Source organism: Lampris incognitus, chromosome 2 (assembly GCF_029633865.1).
Source record: "Lampris incognitus isolate fLamInc1 chromosome 2, fLamInc1.hap2, whole genome shotgun sequence".
Classification (NCBI taxonomy): Eukaryota; Metazoa; Chordata; class Actinopteri; order Lampriformes; family Lampridae; genus Lampris; species Lampris incognitus.
This window is the reverse complement of record NC_079212.1, coordinates 44863005-44883644: the sequence shown is the minus strand read 5'-3', so window position 1 is coordinate 44883644 and position 20640 is coordinate 44863005. Positions and strand designations below refer to the sequence as shown.

At 45.9% G+C, this 20640-nt stretch overlaps 1 protein-coding gene across 2 annotated transcripts in view; it reads right to left on the bottom strand.

The window, feature by feature from the left end:
- chchd6a (coiled-coil-helix-coiled-coil-helix domain containing 6a) overlaps positions 1 to 20640 on the bottom strand; it is a 234671-nt gene that overhangs the window by 139648 nt on the left and 74383 nt on the right. For both annotated transcript variants that reach the window (XM_056273813.1, XM_056273814.1), the window contains exon 5: positions 7984 to 8067. In XM_056273813.1, the coding sequence (XP_056129788.1) occupies positions 7984 to 8067 (84 nt within the window). The remainder of the gene's footprint in view (positions 1 to 7983; positions 8068 to 20640) is intronic.

Below are 20640 nucleotides of genomic sequence, written 5' to 3'. Positions count from 1 at the left end.
GGGAGACACCCTGGACAGGCTGCCTGGCCATCACACACACACACACACACACACACACACACACACACACACACACACACACACACACACACACACACGCATTCATATCTAGGGGCAATTTAGTACAGCCGATTCACCTCAACCTGCACCCTACTCTCGCTACAGATCACAATGTTATCCGTGAATATCATCGTCCATGGAGACTCCTGCCTGATCTTGTCCATCAACCTGTCCATCACCATTGCAAACAGGAAAGGGCTCAGAGCAGGTCCTTGACGTAATCCTACCTCCACCTTGAACCCATCTGTCATTCCAACTGCACACCTCACTACTGTCACACTGTTAGTTTCAAATAAGACAACTGTACTTATTTAACTGAGTTTTATTTGTGCTCTCAACAGCAAGTGGCCACAGCCTACCGAACATTTCAACAAGTGCCTTTCACTAGCAGCGCGCCTTCCTCCTCACAGGAGGTTACCGTAAAGACTGCAGTAGAAGTGACCAACAAAACAGGCTACCGCATTAACTGTATTATAGGCACCAACAAAAGTTAACCTAACAAACTTAACAACACTGCCCTCATTCATATCCTGCACCACACTCCTACATACTTCTCTGCCACTCCCGACTTCCTCATACAATACCACACCTCCTCTCTCAGCACCCTGTCATATGCTTTCTATAAATCTACAAAGACACAATGTAACTCCTTCTGGTCTTCTCTATACTTCTCCATCGACACTCTCAAAGCAAACATCACATCTGTGGTGCTCTTTCATGGCATGAAACCATACTGCTGCTCACTAACCGTCACCTCTCCTCTTAACTTAGCTTCTATTACTCTTTCCCAAATCTTCATGCTGTGGCTGATCAACTGGAGCCTGGAGAGGTGGAGGTATGCACTGGAGAGAAGAGAAATGAAAGTCAGTAGGAGCAAAATGGAATACCTATGCGTGAATGAGAGGAAGGACAGTGGAATGGTCAGGATGCAAGGAGTGGAGGTGACAAAGGCATATGAGTTTAAATACTTGGGATCAACTGTCCAAAGTAATGGGGAGTGCAGTAGGGAGGTGAAGAAGAGAGTGCAGGCAGAGTAGAGTGGGTGGAGAAGTGTCAGGAGGGATTTGCGACAGAGGGGTACCAGCAAGAGTTAAAGGGAAGGTTTACAGGATGGTTGTGTTATATGGTTTGGAGACAGTGGCACTGACGAAAAGACAGGAGGTGGAGCTGGAGGTGGCAGAGTTGAAGATGATAAGATTTTCACAGGGAGTGACAAAGAAGGACAGGATTAGGAATGATTATATTAGAGGAACCGCTCAAGTTGAACGGTTTGGAGACAAAGCAAGAGAGGCAAGATTGAGATAGCTTGGCCATGTGTGGAGGAGAGATGCTGGGTATATTGGGAGAACGATGCTGAACATGGAGCTGCCAGGAAAGAGGAAAAGAGGAAGGCCAAAGAGGAGGTTTATGGATGTGGTGAGGGAGGACATGCAGGTGGCTGGTGTGACAGAGGAAGACGCAGAAGATAGGAAGACATGGAAACGGATGATCCCCTTTGGCGACCCCTAATGGGAGCAGCCAAAAGTAGTAGTAGTAGATTCACCTGACCTACATGTCTTTGGACTGTGGGAGGAAACCGCAGACCCCGGAGGAAACCCACGCAGACACGGGAGAACATGCAAACTCCACACAAAGGACGACCCCCAAGGTTGGACTACCCCGGGGCTCGAACCCAGGACCTTCTTGCTGTGATGTGACTGTGCTAACCTCTGCACCACCACGCCGCCTTAATTTGATAATATAATAATATCATAATATTTAATAATATATATAATATAATATATAATAATATACTATATATATAATAGACTCTTTATATATATAAAATATGCTATATACACACACACACATACATACATACATACATACATACATGTATAGTCAATATGTATCAATAGATTTAACTTGTGAGGATGTCAGGTTTTCAGTGCCATTAAAAGCACTCCACCTGACAATATATGAAATTGAGTGATGGGCTTGACTGGTGTTCTTCTAGGATGATAAGAGAGAGAGATTGAAAAAGAAAAGAGTAAGAGAGGTGGGGAGTCACTGACAGCGAGAAAAACAAAGAATTTGAGAGATGGGGCGAAGAGATGGAAGATTACGCGTTGTGAAAAGGGGAATGAGAGAAGGGGAAAAGATGATGGTAAGAGGATTGAGGATATAAAGGAAGAGCGATAACGGACGGACACTCTGCTGATGTCAAGTCTCGCAAGATGACACTGCACACCACGTCCTGCCTCCCTCGCTGATAGAAGGACAGAAATAAGGCAGTCCATGGCCACCAAGTCGATGGTCTCATCACATCTTGGAGACTGAGCCGATGAGGTGTTGTGTGGGTGGTGCACTGGAGCACAACTATAGCCATCATAGTGGTGATGTGGGACAGTACTGTCATGCAAGTTGTACCACTGAGCAGCAAAGTGCAGGGTCAAAACAGAAGATCAGTAGATGAATCCAAATGGATGAATGCAAATGCTCCACCTTTCTCCACGGAAGACATACTTACAGACTGATGACTTGATACTGCAGGCCACCGCCTCCCCATTGGCGTTATAATGGCTGTATTGTTGCTGAACAATTCCGAGAACCCTCAACTTTCTCCACCCTTCTCATTACACATGCTAGATGAGGGGGTACTAAGCCGTGATGATGCTGAAGCACAGTAAACAGATGCTGTGAGGAGGTGTGATGTAAGGATTTCTACGTCTTTCAATGTTTGAATTTGAATTGTCTCCTTGTTCAATCAGGGAAGTGTTCTCATAACTTAAGCTTTTGTAACATGTAGCGCTTCAAATAAATGGATTTCTGGGGGGGGGGGGGGTCCGGGTGGCGTGGCGGTCTATTCCGTCGCCTACCAACACAGGGATCGCCAGTTGGAATCCCTGTGTTGCCTCCGGCTTGGTTGGGCGTCCCTACAGACAGAACTGGCCGTGCCTGCGGGTGGGAAGCCAGATGTGGGTATGTGTCTTGGTCACTGCACTGGCACCTCATCTGGTTGGTCGGGGCGCCTGCTCAGCGGGGGGGAGGGGGGGATAGCGTGATCCTCCCACGTGCTACGTCCCCACTGGCGAAACTCCTCACTGTCAGGTGAAAAGAAGCAGCTGGTGACTCCACGTGTATCGGAGGAGGCATGTGGTAGTCTGCAGCCCTCTCCGGATCAGCAGAGGGGGTGGAGAAGAGACTCGGACGGTTCGGAAGAGTGGGGTAATTGGCTGGTTGAGAAAAAAGGGGGGGGGGTTGATTTCTTTGTACATTTTCTTAGGATTATTGCAGCTTTCCCATTTTGCTGTGGATAAAAGCTGGTACTGCAGTATGTATCAGCATGGCACTAAAATATCGTTCAAACTGAATCAGTCGGTAAGTCCTGTTTCCAGCCTTAACAAGTCTCCTAAGCTTAAGTTATGTTTTTTGATGTACTACCCAGATGCGTTTAGCTGGACCACATTCTGGAATTCATGGCTTGATTCACCGGACATCCATGTTATGATGTTCAGCACGAAGAACTAGGCGAGTCAAGTCGAGCCGGACCACATAGCGCCTTTTGGGAACTCCCAGTCTTGCCCCCCCTGCCCCCGCCTTGCTGCTGTACAGTCAATATCAATTCATCGTCGACGTCATTTTGAAAGCAGTTAAGTAATACTGGAATGAAAAACTGTGCTGTGCAGAGTCAACTTTGCCCCCCCACCCCCACTCCCACCCCACCCCACCCCACCATCACAGCGACCTAAGATGTGAAAATGACCCAGCTGATAAACCTGTATATTAATTTTTATTTTTATTTCATTGTTTTGCAGTAGAGCTGGGTGGTCAAGGCAGGATTACAGAGCAGCCATGCTGGGCAAGTGCCCCGGGGCCCCGGACCACGGGGGGCCCAAAAAGGTCAGGGGTATTGTGTTCGCATACAGTAGGGATCTCCAATCATACCCTACAAGGGACGTTTGTTCCAACCCTGCGTCACGATGCAGGGCCCAAGCTAGTCTCTATTGATAGTCTCTATTGATGCAGGTTCCCAAGCTACAGTCGGGGGGGGGGGGGTGGATATGCATGCCCCGGGGCCCCCTGGTGGGTTAATCCGGCCATGTGGGTGGTATCTCAATATAATAACCATGCTGTGATATGACACTAGATATCGCCTGGGTTATCATAACATCGCAACATAGCTTTAAGCTGCTGTAGGTGATGTGCTATAGGCCACATTTCCTCAATAAGGTTCTGCTTTGCAACAATTTTGAATTCATTATAAAGGCAATCATGCTGGACAACAGCTTCACTTTAAACAATTTGGAGGAAAAAATGGTTACTAGTTTTCATGTTCTTTACCTCCCAAGGATTTGAGTATTTTATTTAATTTTGCATTATATCTCACTCAATTCACGTAACTTTATGTTGTATCTTTAAAGTTTCACCTATGAAGGTGACGTCATTTTTTTTCATCTGCACACTAAACTCGTGCAAACCTGCTTTTTTCCAACTCCAGAACATTGCAAAAATCAAATCACTGCTATCACCCAGAGATCTAGAATTAGTAATCCATACCCTGATTACTGCAGTGCTCTTCTCTCCCGTCTCAGCCACGCAGCCCTGCCCCGCCTTCAACTCGTGCAGAACGCTGCAGCCAGGCCACGAACCAATACCAATCTTAGACCCCACACCACACCCATCCTCGCACCCCTTCACTGGCTCCCTGTTCACTCGCGGTCATTTGTCCAATGAAACTCAGTAATTCAATTTAACAATCTAGGTAATGAAATGATTTTTTTTTTTTTAGCAAATCCCTTACTTAGAAGAAGATGCAAGGCAGTGTGTCGATTTCTAGATCGCAACACACGCATACACTCACCTTTCCCTTCGTTGCTGAGGCCTGTCTGTGTGTGCGTGTGTGTGCCTGTCTGTGTGTGTGTGTGTGAGTACCGCTCTCCATACCGGTGTAATTCTGGCCTTTTGCACATGCATGTTTCAACAACGGTGTGTCAATCAATCACTCGATAAGGAACTGTCAATCTCATTGGTCGCTCGCACCTCTCTACTGCTCTACGAGGTCCGGCAAAAATTCAAAACCCATCCATCCATTATCCAAACCGCTTATCCTGCTCTCAGGGTCGCGGGGATGCTGGAGCCTATCCCGGCAGTCATTGGGCGGCAGGTGGAGACACCCCGGACAGGCCGCCAGGCCATCACAGGGCCAACACACACACACACACACACACACACACACACACACACACACACACACACAACCCACCTACCCCACATACACCATCCACCTAGGGACAATTTAATACGGCCGATCCACCTGACCTACATGTCTTTGGACTGTGGGAGAAAACCGGAGCACCCGCAGGAAACCCACGCAGACACGGGAGGAACATGCAAACTCCACACAGAGGACGACCCGGGACGACCCCCAAGGTTGGACAACCCCAGGGCTCGAACCCAGGTTCGTCTTGCTGTGAAGCGACCGCACTAACCACTGCGCCACCATTTGGCCCCCACTGTGATTGCAAACGTTCCCAAATGCTTTGTGGACAGTACACGTGGCCATGTGTACACACGTTGTAATATCGTTGCACATATTCATATTAACTGTGTAACCTGTCATGTATTCCTGTGTTTGCAGTTTTGCAACCTGAGCTTCAGTAAACCATGCTCAACAGGAAGTTCAGCCCACCGAGTTAGCTAGCTGTGTAGCGATGCAGTGTGACGCATCTGCCAGGGCAGAATAGTAAAAAGACACGCCGTCCTTAAGTAAGAGCAAAGTAAACGCAAAGACTTGTGGACGCACACTTCGGACATGCGTTCAGGTACAAATCACGGCTCTGCAAGATTATGACGGCTGCCCCAACGACTCCGGCTGCTGTCAGCGCCCTCTTCAGGGAGACAGGCCTGCCATTATAACACACAGCAGAATGCAGTGCTCTGGTTTTGTATTAAACGCTGAAAGCCGTTTAAAGGTCTTCTCCGTCTGAGGACTGGAGTGGCGCGCTCCCGAGGGAGTGGCGGTAAAGGTCCTGCCGGCGTGCTCTCTGCCGGGCCGGGCCTTAACTGAGCGGAGACGGGTTCCACACCTCGGTTCAACACCAAGGAAATGTCAGCGTCACACACAAATGAGAGGGAACGAAAGGTCTTTGAAAGGTTCCTAGCAGGTGGCTCTTAATGGGGGGGGGGGGGAGATGACACTAACGTCTACCTCGTTTGTTATCCTTGTTTTATTCTTCTCTAATCAGGTTTTTCGTGGAATTTATTCAAAAATATGCTTGAATGGTAAAAACCATAACTCTCTCTCTCTCACTCAAGATCTCTCTCTCTCTCTCAAGATCTCTCTCACACTGTCTCACTCACACACACAAGATCTCTCTCTCTCAAGATCTCTCTCTCACACTGTCTCACTATCACACACAAAAGATCTCTCTCTCTCTCACACTAACTCTCTCGCACTCTCTCTCACACTCAAGATCTCTCTCTCTCTCTCTCTCTCTCTCTCTCTCTCTCTCTCTCTCTCTCTCTCTCTCACTCTATCGTGTGCATTTTTCAAGTAGCCACCTATTTGTTTTTGTTTTTTTGACAGTGAAATATTTGTGGATTGCAAGTCCTTTGGTGGATTAGGTTTATAAACAATCAAAAACCATTGTGAGCATTGTGTGACTGATTATTTGTGCCGACATATAATTGTTTGTCATGGGGTGTCCGGGTGGCGTAGTGGTCTATTCCGTTGCCTACCAACACAGGGATCCCAGTTTGAATCCCCACGTTACCTCCAGCTTGGTCGGGCGTCCCTACAGACACAATTTGCCATGTTTGCAGGTGAGAAGCCACATGTGGGTACGCGTCCTGGTCGCTGCACTAGCACCTCCTCTGGTTGGTCGGGGCGCCTGTTCAGGGGGGAAGGGGGAGGGGGGGATAGTGTGATGCTCTCACGAGCTACGTCCCCCTGGTGAAACTCTTCACTGTCAGGTGAAAAGAAGCGGCTGGCGACTCCACATGTATGGGAGGAGGCATGTGGTAGTCTGCAGCCCTCCCCGGATCGGCAGAGGGGGTGGAGCAGCGACCGGTAAGGTTCAGAAGAGCGAGGTAATGGACGGATACAATTGGGCAGAAAGGGGGGGGTAGTTTGCAATGTAAACGGAAAGTGCTCCAGTAAAGGACTTAAAACTGAGACAACACAAACATAATAATAAAAATACCAATCATAATGATGTTTCAAATTGTTCCTTGCCCTCCTCCTTTTAATCAGTCTTTTGGAAATTATATTCTGATGCAGGTCTGCTCTTTTGCAAGCGGCTGAAGGAAGAGAAATAAATGAGGCATCCAAAACAAAAAGACCCTCCCAAACGGGACAGCCCTGACAACCTCTTCTCTCCAGCAACGGACACTGCGGTAAAAAGTCTGAAGCCGTTTTATGTGCTTCTGTTGGTTTTCCCCCACGCGGAAGCCACCGTAACTACCCAAATGTGTAGGCTGTCGAACGTCCGGGCTCATATTTTCCGTTCAGGTGCAGGGATGAGAATGAAACTGGCAATGCTGTTCATGCCTTGACGCTCCCCTAACAAGGGCTCCAGCACAGACCATTTGTATCCATTCACATCCTGTCACCGTGCTCCGGCTCAACGGATGCGGGCAAGACCTATGGAGAGTTATTACAGAGAGATCGCAGCATGCGTGAGTGAGTGAGTGTGCGTTTGTGTGTTGGGGATTCATACGTGTGAGTCTCTGTATAAGTTTTGGTCATAAAAAACACAAGTGTGTATGTGTGGCTTCACTGGTAAAATTGCTTATGCTCACATTTGTGGTATGGAATCAAGCACTGCAGCTTGACCCTGTGTGTGTCTGTGTGTGTGTGTGTGTGTGTGTGTGTGTGTGTGTGTGTGTGCGTGTGCGTGTGCGTGTGCGTGTGCATGTGCAAGTCTGTGTTTGTTTGCATACCCTCTTTTCCAGCTGGGCGATCTGCTCCTTGTAGAAGGCATCCAGCGCTTTCAGCTCGGTATCTTTCTTCTGCAGCCGCTGGACCTTTGAGAGGACAAACAAAAATCTCAGCTGAGCTAGACCACATCGCTGTACTGCTATACAGGGGGTGACAAGCGTGCCTCTTTTGGGTCCCTACATGACCAGACCTTCAGAGTGTTTTACCAACCACGGGCCAGAAGCAGGACTAAATTTAATCATTGGAGGTCTTGGGCTGAATGGGAGACGACATGCACAGAAGTAGTTGACCTCGATTTTCCACTATTCAGATAGTTTGAGATTGGTCACTTTTGTCTTCCACGGGCTATAGAAGATGTCACTGTCACTGAAAAAATATGATATATCCACCCGTCCATTATCCAAACCGCTTATCCTGCTCTCAGGGTCGCAGGGATGCTGGGGCCTATCCCAGCAGTCATTGGGCGGCAGGTGGGGAGACACCCTGGACAGGCCGCCAGGCCATCACAGGACCGACACACACACATTCACACCTAGGGACAACTTAGTGCGGCCAATTCACCTGACCTGCATGTCTTTGGACTGCGGGAGGAAAGCGGAGCGCCCGGAGGAAACCCACGCAGACACAGGGAGAACATGCAAACTCCACACAGAGGACGACCCGGGACGACCCCCAAGGCTGCACTACCCCGGCGCTCAAACCCAGGACCTTTCCTGTGAGGCGACCGTGCTAACCACTGCGCCACCGTGCCGCCATTTATTTATTTATGGGGACGTAATTCTAGAGAATGTGTTACACATTTTGAACTTATTTTCATATTCTGACACAGCATATGTGTACACCAAAAAATACCTAAAAAATTATTTAAATAAAATTAAATTAAAAAAAATCATATTTCTGTTACAGTTATTGTGTTTATTGCACATTTCTGTTTGTTCTAATTGTCTTGGGAAAGTTCATTTTGTTTTTATTGTATTTAAAGGTAGAAGAGTAGGATTTGTCGGTTGCGGTTCGTAAACACGACATTCAAAGTTGGCTCCTCCCACCGGCTCAACGAGACCACACACCCCACAAGACTAGTGGGTCTGTTGGTTAGTGATGATTGAGAGGGATTATTTTTGGACGAGTCTATACACTGATTTTTTAGTAAAATCCTACTCATTATACCTTTAATATTTAAATTCAAACTTAAATATCGAGTGCTTTGGTTTTTCTTTTGCCCATTTACGAATTGATTATGGTGAGGAGTACAACTCCTGTGGGAGGAAACCCACGCGCACAACATGCAAACGCCACACAGAGAACGAGGTTGGACAACCCCTTGGTTTAAACCCAGGACCCTCTTACTGTGAGGCAACCGCGCTACCTACTGCGCCACCATGCCACCCTGGTACGAGGCAACCATACTTAATATAAAAACGCCCTAGGATCTCATTAGTGCTGAAGTGGACCAGAGAGAGACCCGAGTCCCCTTTTGAGTCTACCTACATTGGTAACACTCAAAGGAGTGGGTACTTTTGCTGTTGGTTCACTTTTTGGCTCACTTAAAAAGAATTGAGTTTGGCTCCTTTTAAATGAACTATATGTGAGAACAGCCTTGGGTAAAACATTTTATGAGCTTCTTCCTGTACAAAGTGGTGATAACGTCAGCTGGCATGCCTCACCATACCAGCTAATATAAGCATATTTAAGCTATCATATTGAACTTACAAATGGGGTTATGATTACTCTTGAGGACTTAGCTGAGTTTCCATTTACACTGCCCATCAACTCCACATAAAAGAGACAATGTCTTCATTTATGGATTATGTATTTAAAGGCGTTGGCATTAGAACATTAAACGGGTATGTCAGGAGGAGAATAGAGGCTGGATAATGGATGGCATACTCCACACATGCTTGTATTTTCAGTGTAGTAGTATGTGGATTTTCTGTTGTGTGGGGCTTGATGTTACTGAAAATACTGCTGTTCAGGGGCGTCTGGGTAGCGTAGCGGTCTATTCCGTTGCCTACCAACATGTGGATCTGCCAGTTCGAATCCCCGTGTTACCTCCGGCTTGGTCAGGCGTCCCGGCAGACACAATTGGCCGTGTCTGTGGGTGGGAAGCCGGATGTGGGTATGTGTCGTGGTCGCTGCACTAGCACCTCCTCTGGTCAGTCGGGGTGCCTGTTCGGGGGGGGGTGCTTGAGGGGAATAGCGTGATCCTCCCACACGCTATGTCCTCTTGGCGAAACTCCTCATTGTCAGGTGAAAAGAAGCAGCTGGCGACTCCACATGTATCGGAGGAGGCATGTGGTAGTATGCAGCCCTCCCCGGATCAGCAGAGTGGGTGGAGCAGTGACCGGGAAAGCTCGGAAAATAGGGTAATTGGCTGGGTGCAATCGGGGAGAAAAGGAGGGAAAATCTTAAAAGAAAATAAAAATAGTTCTGTTCAAACCGCATGGTAAATGCCCTGGCTCCAACTACAACCCTTAAAAACCACTGTGAAAACACTTGAGGGTCCAATAATGCATCTGTAAGACTGACTTGCCCTTCATAAAATCTTTTCAAATAGTTCAGGGTCAGGGCAGCTAGCAGCAATTCACTACTGTCCCAGTGGTGAGGTTCACATTTTGAACCATGGGCAATACAGAAAACACAAATGGAAACGTTTCTGAGCGGGGACTTTGGTGTGTGTCCCCACCATTGCAATTGTTGATGTCTACAGGTGGCAGTGCACCGACATAGCTGCAGGGGTAAAAGGGAAAGAGACTCCACTCACTCACTCACACACACACACACACACACACACACACACACACACACACACACACACACACACACACACACACACACATTACATTGCCCCAGAGAAACACCTGCAGCTGGCAAGTAGAAAGGAGCAGTTGGCAACTCCATGTACATTGGAGTACTGGACAGATGTGTTAGTCTACACACTTTCCAATCAATGTGAAGGTTTTGCAATAGTCGATAGGGAGAAGAGGGAATTAGACATGCCAAATTGGGCTGGAAAGGGTAGAACATAATAATTTGAAAACAAAAAAACTCAATATGGATGATGTCAGAGAACCATCATGATGAAGGTGTAATAGAAACATGATTTCAGCCCAAGGTAGTGGTGAGAAATCAGCACAAAGTGTTGTTATTATAACCTGTTAAGAAGACACCCTTAATGCAAAGCAAAACACATTTGACGTGCGCATCAAAAACTGAAAGTGTAGCAGTGTAATGATGTTGCACTACCTTATGAACAGCGGAATTTATGGTGAAATGCAAGGGCATAACAAAGTTGTTACTTTTATTTTGAAAATCATTATTATTTCGTCGATGGTTTTCCTTTTTTTTTAATTTATTTATTTATCTACCCCTCCCCTTTTTTTCCTCACCAGTTGTATCTGGCCAATTACCCCCACTCTTCCGAGCCATCCCGATTTCTGCTCCACCCCCTCTGCCGATCCGGGGAGGGCTGCAGACTAACCCATGCCTCCTCCGATTACATGCGGAGTCGCCAGCCACTTCTTTTCACCGGACGGTGAGGAGTTTCACCAGGGGGACGTAGTGTGTGGGAGGACCACGCTATCCCCCCCTCCCCCCGAACAGGTGCCCCGACCGACCAGAGCGAAACTGGCGAAACTCCTCCCTGTCAGGGGAAAAGAAGCGGCTGGCGACTCCACATGTATCGGAGGAGGCATGTGGGAGTTAACGTTAAACGTTAGGCGAAATATACATTAACGTCTAACGTTAAAACTCGCGTTGTTTGGACAGGACAACGTATTTGGAAAACAAAAGGTTATCGTTTGTTCGGCGATCTCCGCTGGCTTTGCCGGGAGCGCCATTGTGATATCTGTGTCAGACAGAATTTTTTTTATTATTGTGTAACCTATTTTTCTGGACTTGCCTGTTAGTGATTTTAAGTTCCTGTTAAAAGCTGTTGCCAGAGTATATGCCTTGAGCTCTTATTTTGAAGGCTGAAGATAGAGCGGAAGTGCTGTACGCAGTGTTGTTGCTGTGGAGTTCTGTTGGGGGAAGAATCTAAATAAAGTGGTCCTCGTGTGAAAGTGGAACCTCCGTATTTGTTATTTTATAGTTTCATACAGTATAGGCGACATCTACAAACCCTCGGTTACACTGGTGGCAGCGGCGGGATCCGGAAGTGTGCAGATCCCACCGCTGCCACCAATGTAACCGATTATTTTCTTGCCCGGTGCGGGATTCGATACGGGGTGTACCGCACCATAAGGCGACATCACTAACCGCTCGGCTAAAGGGTCAGACTTGTTAGCTAGGGGCTAACGTGTCTTATTAGTAGTTTACAATTGTTATATTTTTCTTTATTGAACGTATATACAAAATATACAGACAGACACATACTTTCACCACATTTCAGATCGTTAACGACCTCAAATTTGGAGTTCCACTATTATGACGTCACTTCCACTTCTGTACACTGTCCTACTCCAAGAGTAACCAGCCATTAATAGTGGCGGATTACCGGGCTGTGTTTGTGCCGTTATCTCTGCTGAGTTTATTAACGCTCCTCCAGCAAAGTGTAGATTTGCTGCACCACTACTGTGATCAGCGTCACTCGGAGGAACAACTCCACTTCACCGTCCGTCCACACAAAATTATCTGTTTTCGATCGTACCACTCGCCATCGTCCGTTTACTCGCCGCTCTGAGAAGAAAGCGTTTGTGCGCAGGCGCTCGGTGTTATTGGGGGGTCCATTGGAAGAGCTCTCTACTACAAAGTTTCACCGCCAACTACTGGCCTGGCATGCATACTACAGCGTTTTCCGTCTTCTTTTTTTTCGCGGATCCGTGTGCATGCTGACCGTATTCAAAACGATGTCGTCTGAACGTGGAAGTTTTTTAAAACGCAAAGGAAAAACTTCCGTTTTTATTAAGACCCTTGTTGCGTAAACGTAGCACGACATTGGTTCAAACTGTCGATCTGCATTTAAAAAAATAACATTTCAACAATGTTAAAAAAACGTTTTAACTGTTTACTGTCTGTTTTAAAAATAAAAATATGATGCCATACTAAGAAAATATTGATTTAAGTCAAACGTACAACGTAAAGATATTCAATGCAAAGGCATTGCATTGTTGGATTGACGTGTCTCCAGTCAATGTAATGAGCGAATCCGGGGGACAACGCAACCCCAGGAACTGCCGCGGCCGGGAAGCGAACCCGTATCGCCCGCACAGTAGAAGACGTCGCTAACCGCTCGACCGAAGGTTCAGACTCGCCAGCCAGCGGCCAGCGTGTCTGCTTATCCATGCACGTTACAGTATGTTTTGCCTTACAGATTGGTGCAGAGAAAACGTCCCCTGTCTGGAAGTGTATTCCTAACAGGCATGCCCCCTTAAGGCTGACACTGGTGACAGTCGACACACCAAACTCACGTCTCCTGGAGAAACTGGGAGAACAGGACAAACCCAGTGTCTGGGAATTAGTTCCTCTCACAGCTCAGGAAAACCCCACTGGCCTGGATATCAACAGCGGAGTGACATCAGATGTTTTGGGTTGATTTAAGACCAGACGTGCTGCCGCGTTCTGGATCATTTGCCGAGGTTTGAAAATGCATGCAAGGAGACCTGCCAGTAGGGAGTTGCAGTAGTCAATGCGTGATATTACAGTAGCCTGTACCAGGAGTTGTGCTGCATGCTCAGACATGTAGGGTCTAATTTTCCTGATGTCATACAGGGCAGACCGAGCAATCGACGCCACATGAACAGGTTAGTTGGCCATCAATCATGACACCCAGGTTTCAGGCAGACTTCTGGGCATGAGTTGAGTTGATCCGAGCTGGATCAACAGCCTGTCGACAGGTGAGGCCTTTGTTACCCACCATGGTTGTGCTCTACTCTGCCTGGTAGTTAATTATGATCGCCTCATGTACCAGGTATAAAAAAAATCACTGATTAGAATACAATAGAATAGAATATTATATAATAGAAAAGAAAACATTGCTGTGGGCACTGACAACTGGAGTTGAGAACCTCTTTATAGCACAGCACATAGAGGCCCTTCCCAAAATCAAAAGAGACAAACGCAAGGTTAACCAGCTCTAGACCCTGCCTTTATTATCCCCGCCAGGTGGATATTGTGATGGTCGCACATGTGTGTGTGTGTGTGGGTGGGTTTGTGTGTGTAACTTTCCACGGCTAATCTCGCACACTACTGGGCCTATCAGCCTGAAATTCCTTTTGTGCAGTTATGAGTGTATGATGAAGAACCTCTCACCCTCTCGTGGTTCTGGTGATTCAAAACCTCTGAAAAACATTTGTTCTCGCTACCGGCGCTCCCTATTCGTTCACTCTCTAGCTCGCTTGACCAACGCTGCTCTCCGTCGCTACCCGATCTAAGTCAACCTCAGGTATGCGCGAGTCACAACTACGGTTGTCTCAAACTGGGCAGCATCTGGACACCGCTTGGCATCCTCGTCATTATATTCTTCATATATTACATAATTACATTATAACTATGTTATCCTCTTTCAATGTTGTGTAGCCCCCCCCCCCCCCCCAACCACCTTGCTCAATTAACATAAAGGGAAATATTACAGAAAAGCATGGGTGGAGCTGTGGTGGGATGTACCAATATTATGCTTGTTATCTAGGCCCTCACTGGGGTCACTGAGAGGCCTAAGGTAGCCACAGGGATGCCAAATTGTAGCTATACTGTGGCATGCTCATCAGCTGTGATAGCACTTATGGTAATATTAATACATATAAGTGATAAAATACATATGAGCCATATCCATCCATCCATTATCCAAACCACTTATCCTTACTCAGGGTCGCGGGGATGCTGGAGCCTATCCCAGCAGTCATTGGGTGGCCGGCGGGGAGACACCCTGGACAGGCCGTCAGTCTATCACAGGGCATGAGCCATATCAATTTCCATTATATACTTAGATATTCAATGTAGAATCTTAATTAAAGTTAGTAAGTACAAAGAATGAGTTAAGTGTTTAATTTCTTTTTGCAATGACATTTTTTAATCAGCCGATATGGGGCACTACGAAGGTAAAATTAAAAAAAAACTATATCCTAATTTGCTTGATGAAACAGCATGACATGTGGCTGTTAGTTACAGCTTATGACTTGGACCATGCCCTAATCACATGCTGTCCAAGCCTCTGGACCAGCCAGGTCTACCATAATGGTTTTCTGCTACTTTGAATGTTAGGAAATCCATTTTGGCTTTTTCCACTTGGAAACTCTGTAGAGCAAGGGTTCTCCATCTTTTTCATTCAAGGACACACCTGTTGAAATACTTTTTGGCCCAGAACCCAAGAAATATTTTGTACAGTAAAATAAGCGATGCATTCTTATTACCTGTGAATAAATAAGATAATTAACAATCCTCTCGATATTGTTCATCCATGCAGTATTCCCGTTTCCATCTTCAGTCGTAGGCTACTTATGACCACATGAAACTGACAAGGCATGTATGTCAATATTAAACATTATTTTAGTGATAATTTGGGATAAAATTAAATTATTTGCATCGAATAAAAAACAATGCAAATTTTTCTCTCCATTCTTTTCTATTTAAATGGAAAACCGATATTTGCTCAAGATCCTGACCCATAATGTGAAAACCACCGCTGTAGCGTATGAATTATTCGTCTTCCTGCACAGCAGCATACCCAGACGCCGACTGCGTATATGTGTAGCATTTACAATATAGGCTTATACGTCACATAGAGATTAGTGCTTCAATGAAGTGTGTCTGCCGCCTTGCAGATACACTTATGCCTTTGAGCCCCTTTTGTTTTCTTGTGATTTTCTTGTTCTTCTCCGTGCATTCACTCAACTCCCCGTGAATTGGCAAATCGTAGAGACTTCACACACTTATTAATTTATGGACGTCGTGAAATATCGCCTCAACTGGCAACATGGGAGTACAATAAAATGTTTACTCCTTTTAAAGGCAGTAACTCCCACACGCTTTATCCAGTTCACACAACATGTGGAATGAGTATTCTCTGGAGCCTTTGTACATATATGTCAAAGACTGTACCCATCGGCCATTTAACATTTTGTGTATTTAACCATACTTGATACAAGCTATATACACAACTATAACTATCGAGGCTATGAGCTAGAGATTTCACACAATAGTCAGCTAGATAGTCGACTGGCGTAGATGTAGACTAATTCATCTGTGGTTTTGGCACTGAGCAGGGATAAAGCTGTGGCCATGCATCTACAACAGATATGCAGCTGGGGCGCTGTGGTTCCGACATTGATGTATTTGGTTATCGGGCCCCGTTCTTGTGGAATAACCTGCCTGATGCCATCAGACAATCAGAGTCTGCTGAGTCCTTTAAATCCAAACTCAAAACTCATCTTTTGGCCTTAACCTACAATTAGATGCCTTCAAGCTGAGTGCTTCACGACCTGTACTGCATGGCAGGTCGGTTTCTGTCTCACTGAATTTACCAACCACTGTTCTGCCGACGAGATTATAGAGTATAGATTACTGACTACTGCAAACTGTTCTCTTCGCTCACATGTCTTTTCTCTCTCTCTGAATGATGTCTTCTCCTTTCTCTTGTGTGTGAATGGAGTGATGTGAGTCTCCCTTGTGTGCACATGCAGTCTTGTCCTCCCTCCCAGGTCTCCATGGTGATGGTGGTCACCGCCTGGACACTGCTTGGCATCCCCCTCATCACATTCTTTATATATCTCTTATAAAGCCATAACATTTTGCTATCCTTTTTTTAATGTTATATACTTTTCTCTCTAAAATGTGTGACTATTTTTTTTTTTTTACATGGTGATGGTGGTCGCGTGGCTCACGTCCTGGACTGTTCCGTTGGCGTGTGGACACTGCTTGGCATCCTCCTCATCATATTTTTCCAATATTTTATAATTCCATTATAATTCTGTTATCCTCTTCCAATGATGTATGGTGTAAATTGTGTAAACACAACATCCACTGCACGTTCTGCGTCTTGGGAGAGAGATCCCTCCTCTGTTGCTCTCCCTGAGCTTTCGTCCTGTTCCCCCCCCCCCCGTTAAAGGGGTTTTTAAGGAGTTGTACCTTATCCGATGTGAGGGTCTAAGGACAGGAAGTTGTGTTGTTGTAAAGCCCCTTGAGGCAAATTTGTAATTTGTGATATTGGGCTATACAATTAAAATTGACTTGACTTGAACAAAATTGAACAAAATGACATAACATTTTGCCAAATTAGTATGCGGAAGGACAAGACCATACCGGATCGGTCGAGTCCCACATTAACAACTGCCGGCATCGGTGCTGCGCCCTCACAGGGTCCTGATGGAAACTGTAAAATCTGCTGTGGCGACCCCTGGAAAACAGGGAAAAGGCTGAAAGAACAAGAAAAAAAAAGAAGAAGAGATGGAAAGACTCCTGCTATCCCTGCGTTTAACGAGTGACCACGTTAACTGGCGACTTTAGAGACGGCAGCTGTTGAAAACACAAACAGAACACATAGCTTCCTCCTAAAAGCCTTTAATTTAATTTTATTCTATTTCACATACACACTCTGTGGTTCGTACCTACGCTACCCATTTACGTAATTTAAATTGTGCTCGGCAGGACTTAGGGGTTGATCGTTTCTTCCCGGAGCAAGGCTCTCAGGACGGTGGAAAGCGAGCCGGCTGTTTTGGCGACAGCGGCGCAAACGATAATCTCGTCTTGGAAACGCCAGCGGGAGAAAGTTGAAAGTTGCCTGTTCTAACTTTAATCAGAAAAGTTATTTGGGCTTTTCCTATCAAGGCAGTCAGTCTACGCTGCCGTGATGCTGAAACGATGCACAGGAAGGAAGTATTGAAGAACGCTGCACAGACTTCAACACTAACAGGCATGAAATTAAATTTCATCATTTGTAAAAGATGAAGCATATTGACAGGTTGCACTAGAACTGGAAAGCTCAATTTACTCCTGAATTGTTAGCCAACATCTGCATAATAAGCTGGTTAATCAAGTCATTGTACTGTTCTTCCAGAGTAAAAGCAAAGTTAATCACTTTTTGATTACTCTCTAAAACCAAGCGGTGATACAAGTACTTTCTATTATAGGGTTGGGCGATATGTCAAAAATTCCTACCGGCCACCGTCAGCCCAACAATCGGTGATTACCGATATAGCCCCACTCCACCCCCAAACCACCAACCCACCGCGTGCACCAGCATTTTCAATGAATGCAGTCACGGAAGAGCTCGTTGCAAAATGGAAAACAAAATCCCCTGTTTGGGATTATTTTGGTTTTTAACCAGATGCAACCAGTAAACGGAAGGACCTTCATTAAGTAATTTGCTGTCTTTAGGAACGAGTAGTGCTGGCAAAAGATTCTAACACTACCAATTTGCATGAGCATTAATGGGAAAATCCCATTTTACTGAAACATCACAGCCTATTGGCTACTCTTCTTCCCCTAAACAAAATAAATCACCTTGAGATATTTGCTAAGCAATAAACAGTAGAGAAAGGTTGAAAAGCAGCCTGACAGAATTTGGAGAAAGAAAAAAAGAGAGACTGGTGGCGTCAGAGAAGGACGCTTCCGCTTGCGGTTTCCAAATAAACAAACAGGTGGGGCTAACATAACTATTCTATTAAATGATCAGGGTGCACAACTGCACATGCCGTGTTTGGTCTAGTTATCAAATATGATTTATGAATTTACGTTGCTTTTCAGCACCAGACAATGGGATAGCAACCACTATAGACAGCTTCATTGTCATCACTGCCCTGTTTTGTGAAAGACTCATCGGAAATCAGTGCAACAAGAAGGTGCATATGGCCCAACTCTAACTGCCAGTTCTTATTCACCCGCACTTTGAATTGCACTTTACACGTTAATTACAGGTTTGGGCGGCACGGCGGTGCAGAGGTTAGCACTGTCGACTCACAGCAAGAAGGTCCTGGGTTCGAACCCCGGGGTTTGTCCAACCTTGGGGGTCATCCCAGGTCGTCCTCTGTGTGGAGTTTGCATGGTCTCCCTGTTTCTGCGGTGGGTTTTCTCCGGGTGCTCCGGTTTCCCCCACCATCGAAAAAGACATGCATTTTAGGGTTAGTACTCCTGTCTGTGCCCCGGATCGAGGCAATGACAAGACGAACTGGAGTTGGTCCCCGGGTGCAGCACGGCGGCTGAACACTGCTCCAAGCTACACAACTAGGATGGGTTAAATGTAGATTGTAATTTCCCTATAGGCATCAGTAAAGTATCTCAAAAAAAAACAAAACAAGAAAAATATTATTTACCGAGTTGAATTCTAGTGGAGGCAGACCATTAGCAAAATAAAAAGACAAAAACTGCAACAACAAAAAAAAATCACCAAAAACAACCAACGGCCAATTGGACTCAGCCAATCATCGACTGCCATAATATTTGTCCAACAGCTCGCGCCTATTCCATTATATGTACCAATTGTGTTCACCATTCAACATCAACGAGACAATGGTCTTCACGCAGGACCAGTCTCATAAATTCCTCTTATTTGTTCTTACAAATGTATGAACTACACGTGAAAGCTGAACACCGTTTCTTCATAAATGTGCCAATGAACCTTCAAACAGCATTAGTTAGTGCCTCAAAAAGACCAAATAGGAACAAGTGATTCTGAGTGCAAAAGAGGAAAACAACGATTTGATAGAACCTGAACGGCCGTCACAGGTGTTACTTCATCATCAAGACATGCCACCGTAAAAACAACTTCAACTGAAAAAGAACATTGTGTTTTCAGAAAGCTAAGCACTGCTGTTAGAGCTCACATAAAGGTACAAAAACCCCCTGATAAGTGTTTGTACCAGAGCACTAGAGCCCCTGAAACGGCTTGAAAATTTTTAAATGTTTATAAGATATTCAGGAGGTGTGACTTGAAAATCAATAACCATCGTTACAATAAAAAAACATTTTTAGTATAATTGTCATGGCCTGGAGGTCTGTCCAGGTTGTCTCCCCGCCTGCCGCCCAGTGACTGCTGGGATAGACTCCAGAATCCCCACGACCATGACAGCAGGATAAGCGGTTTGGATAATGGATGGATTGCAAGTAACTTTTTGGATTTTGGCAACATCTTTTGCATCAAGAGTCGCAAGAAAACTAAGGGCCTTTTTAATTTACAATAGTGTTGCAACAAAACACATGTATTTATTGCAGAAGAAGAGGAGCTATATGTTCATTAGTGTGGTCAACTAAAATCACTATACTTGTGTGTGCTGTAAAGTAATCCCGACATTTCCAGGGAGTTTTCCTGCCCGGTGGCAGACAAAATGCATAGCAAAAACATGGCTTCTGCAGTACTGATCTGAACAGCGATTTGTGTCTTTCTCTCACAGCTATAACACTATGTTAGCAAAATTGATTAAATGATGATAGTGTAACGATCACAGATGTGTAGACACGCCAGCCAGTTGGCTAACAGGTCGGACCCTTTAGTCGACTGGTTAACGTAGTCACCCATGGTGCGGGAGACCCGGGTTCACTTCCCGGCTGCCCCCTGAATTCGCTACATTGGTGTCAGAAGTGGGATGGTGAGACCGTGAGGCCCTTGGAAGCGCGTGCGCCCAGAGACGTGAGGGAGCTGATATGCTGAAGCATGGGGACATGCTTCCTGAAAGACGAAGCTAGTGTAATGATCGCGGGTGTGTAGACTCACTAGCTGGTTGGCTAACAGGCCG